This window comes from Mandrillus leucophaeus, unplaced genomic scaffold, assembly GCF_000951045.1.
Source record: "Mandrillus leucophaeus isolate KB7577 unplaced genomic scaffold, Mleu.le_1.0 Scaffold82, whole genome shotgun sequence".
Lineage (NCBI taxonomy): Eukaryota > Metazoa > Chordata > Mammalia > Primates > Cercopithecidae > Mandrillus > Mandrillus leucophaeus.
Genome location: NW_012108919.1, coordinates 153,346 through 157,580, shown reverse-complemented (window position 1 = coordinate 157,580; position 4,235 = coordinate 153,346). Strand labels below are relative to the sequence as shown.

Below are 4,235 nucleotides of genomic sequence, written 5' to 3'. Positions count from 1 at the left end.
TGAGCCCAGGAGGTTGAGGCTGCAGTGAGCCGAGATCACACCACTGCACTCAAGCCTGGGTGACAGAGTAAGACCTTGTCTCACAAAGAAAAAAAAAAAACAAAAAACAGAAGAATATATTTCTATATTTTATTATTGTCTCTTGGCAAAAAAACTAAACTAGCCCCAATGTTGCCTTAGATGTAATTTAATATTCTCAGTTTACAAAGGGGAAAATGAGGTCAACAGCCAAGACCAAAGAGATAACAAATGCAATGGTGCGTTCAGGGCAATGACTACAATTATAAAATATTCAGTTCAATTTCTACCCTCAGCATCAAGGCAGGGGTTTGTCATAATGGATATTGGAAGCTCAAAGAAAATTTAGGCTCAGCATTTAAAAAAAAAAAAGCAGATTTTAATGCTGGTGCAATCACAGGAGACTGCTGCCCAGTCCTCCTCAGCACTGCAGGTACTCACGGGCACTCCCGGGGTCTTGAACGTGCTACGTCCCCGCCAGTGGCCACACAGAAGAAGCAGTAAAACTTTTTGGGAGTGAGATCAAAAATGTGCAGAGTCTAAAAACATACTTTCTAGGGGGAGAAAAAGAACGAGAAGCTCTCATTCAGGGTATTTGTAAAAGACTGTTTCTAGCACACTGGTAGATAAAAAGGGCCGGGGCCCTCAGGTTAGCGTCAGCCGGCGCCCGCCTGGCGGGGCGCACACGGACTTACGTCGGTGATAGTGTTCAGGGCTGTGTCTGCCCCGATGCTGAAATCGGAACCCGGCACATTGTTGGACACAGTAGCGGGAACCATGACCATGGGCACACAGAACTCCTCGTGCTTCTCCCGGGCGGCTGACAGCTCCAGGAGTCCCAGGTAGGCCTGTCAGACAAGCATGGGAGTTGTGGGGCGAGAGGGAAGCAGGGAGGAGGGGGTCTCGCTGGGAGAGCCTCAGGGAGAGCCACCTCCACCACAGCACACAGGGAGCACAGTGGGGCGTCACGAAACCACTACGAGACCAACACAAAGTCGCGTTAAGACCACAGACAAGAATACAAGCATCAGCAGGTTCTAAGCACAAAGGGTGAAGGACAAAATCAGTGAGAAGACTAAACCCTCATGGGTAAGAGTCTCATTTCTGAGGTTCTTACTTTGTTTTTATTTTTTTCTTTTCGAGACAGAGTCTCGCTTTGTCACCCAGGCTAGAGTGCAGTGGCGCAATCTTGGCTCACTGCACCTCTGCCTCCCGGGTTCAAGCGATTCTCCTGCCTTGGCCTCCTGGGTAGCTGGGACTACAGGCACCTGCCACCATGCCCGACTAATTTTTGTATTTTTAGTAGAGACAGGGTTTCACCCTGTTGGTCAGGCTGGTCTTGAACTCCTGACCTCAGGTGGTCTGCCTGCTTCAGTCTCCCAAAGTGCTGGGATTACAGGCATGAGCCACTGCGCCCCGCTGGTTCTTACTTTTTCTAAAAGTAAATGGAAAGGTTACCATGGGACTAATCTTCACTGAATAGAAAAATATTAGGGTCTATAGTCCAAAATGTGATTTTAAACAAAATTCTAGGTATAACTACCTTACTAAGTAGCCACTGGACTCTGGACTCAAGAGAGAGAATGACTTCCACAAACCTGAAATACATCAAGAGCTCACTGAATAGATGAGTCCCAGTTAAGGAGTCAAGCTTTTGCTTCTTGGTTAAGTTACTTTATTGGGAACTGGGTCACTCGTAGGCCACGTCTTACCACCTGCTATTCTGCTGTTCTACAATTCTCCAGTGGCAGCTGGGTCTGGGAACCTATCATCTCGGATCGTGGCCAGTAGCCAACAAGTAGCTTAATGTTTAGCCAACACAGGGCGCGGCTCACACCTGCAAGACTGGCAAGCGGGTGAAGAGAGAAACGGAAACGTACCTCAAACCCGCCGATGATCAGTAGCGCGTTGATGCTGTGCGCGCGCATCTGCGTGGCGATCTCCTCCAGGTACTTTCCCGGGAGAACGCTGGAAAGAGCCAAATGGAGAATGACGTCAGACACCTGGAGCGCCACGCAGACCGCGGGACATCATGCCGGGAACCCGAGAAACCACGCTGGTCCCCACCCGGCCTCCCTCCCTAGTCTGTGGTTTTAAGGAGCGGTAAACGTTTGCCATTTCACGAAGGCCACTGTGGCTGGCAGATGGCAGAACGATCAGGAATCTCATCTCAAAACAGTGTTTTCATGAGACAACGGAATACAGCATTTCAGCTGATACCTTGACCTAAAAAGAACTCTGCTGCCCCATTCGAAAAAATAAAAATAAAAACTTATAATTATTAACGATCAATTTTTTTTTTTTTTTTTTTTGAGCGGAGTCTCGCTCTGTCACCAGGCTGGAGTGCAGTGGTGCAATCTCGGCTCACTGTAACCTCTGCCTCCCTGGTTCAAGTGATTCTCCTGCCTCAGCCTCCCGAGTAGCTGGGATGACAGGTGCCCGCCACCACAACTGGCTAATTTTTTGTATTTTTAGTAGAGACAGAGTTTCACCGTGTTGGCCGGGATGGTCTCGATCCCTTGATCTGGTGATGCACCCACCTCGACCTCCCAAAATGCTGGGATGACAGGAGTGAGCCACCACGCCCGGCCCAATAATTGTTTAAATGGAAATCTCCAGTTTCCAAATAACTTACGTATGCATTATCCACTATTGATCTCATTTAAAATCCCATCTGCTCATACTTGCTCTCCCTCCCCCATGCTATCACCAATGGCACATGACAGGGCTAACAAGTGCAACACCAGACTGTGTGCCCCCTGGATCCCATCCCAAACCCACCCAAAGGTTTCATGTTGATTGGAAGAAGTGAAGTACTTGTACTCTTGGTAGATTTATAAGGCAAAAATGTTCAGGCCTGGCCATCAGAGCAGACAAATGGATGCAGCTACTTGCAAAATTACCCTGGCCCCTAAGGTAAGGTTTCTTAAGCCTCTTCAGGACAAGCTCAGAACAGCCAGCGAGTTCTCTCTACATCCTCGAGGGCAACGCTCTGGCCAGCTTATCAAGCACCTGTGCCCGGGGAGTCGGCGGCCAGTCCTCAGCCCCAGGACGCACACCGAGGGATGCATCTGCCTCTACCTAGAGCTTTACCGTCTGGGGCACCGACATGCACAGCTCATGAGAACAGCCAGGAGGCAGCCACAGAGCTAACCCAGCTCTGAGGCTTCCCAGCAGTGGCTGGGAGTACCAGGGTCCTGGCTGTAAAGCAAAGCAAAGGGTGCAGCTAACTCCCTTGGAACTATAAGCCAGAATTACGTGGAATCCATCATTTATTATATTTGCCAAAAACCACCTTCCTTCCATATGAAATCGCGATCTGCAGTGATGACAGATATTAACATTCGCACCCCTGACATGATCAAAGATGAGAAGAACTCAGGCTTCATCTACATTTGAAAATTCCATCGTCCCCAGCGATGCAGGGACGCAAGAGTTACTATAGGTCCGAAAAAGAGATTTTTAGACTAGAATTCCTTGGGTCCTTTCTTTGGCTGTGGAAATCTGAGCCTCGAGTCACAGCTGCTCAGGGCTACTGTTCCCACCAATGCTACCTGCTATCTAGGCTGCTTCAGGGTTTGCTTAGAGTGCTGTCTCCACAGCTCCGTGACACCACTCATCTTTATGACCTCCAAGTGGAGGCTTTAGGCTTGCCAGTTGGCTCTTCAAATGAATGGAAATATGAATTAGAGGAAGGCATTCACAAGTTACCTCCGCATCTCTGTTACGCCCTGGGATGCCTCCCCAGCTCCCTGGAACACAGGCAGTTCCACTGGAGGGAGGACCGGTAACTACCTGCACCCCTCCCTTAGGGACGCCTTTACAGGAATCGCAAGTGGCATCGGCACTTAGCAATTCTCTTCCAGAACACGGCTCTTCCTTCTTCCTTAAAAGCAGGTCATAGAGTCAAGATTTGGAAGTTACCGTTTTGTCCCAAGAATGGAGCCTCCTTGGCCGGTCCAGCCCCCGACATCTGTCCAGCTGATTTCTTTGATCTAATGTGCAAACACAGAATGAAACAGCTAAAGTGAACAATGAAAGGCAAGTTAGAAAGTACTAAAAACAGCTTTCTGTGCTTTTTCAACAGGCTGCATTCCGGTAAAGATTTGAGAGGCAAGGCCGGGCGCGGTGGCTCATGTTTGTAATCCCAGCACTTTGGGAGGCTGAGGCGGGCGGATCACGAGGTCAGGAGATCGAGACCATCCTGGCCAACACGG

At 49.3% G+C, this 4,235-nt stretch overlaps 1 protein-coding gene across 2 annotated transcripts in view; it reads right to left on the bottom strand.

Moving 5' to 3' along the window:
* The window catches only part of PFKP (phosphofructokinase, platelet), an 85,897-nt gene that overhangs the window by 17,229 nt on the left and 64,433 nt on the right, over positions 1–4,235 (bottom strand). For both annotated transcript variants that reach the window (XM_011967905.1, XM_011967904.1), the window contains exons 14-16: positions 3,943–4,013; positions 1,899–1,986; positions 714–866 (exon numbers count right to left, since the gene is read on the bottom strand). In XM_011967905.1, coding sequence (XP_011823295.1) covers positions 714–866; positions 1,899–1,986; positions 3,943–4,013 — 312 coding nt within the window. The remainder of the gene's footprint in view (positions 1–713; positions 867–1,898; positions 1,987–3,942; positions 4,014–4,235) is intronic.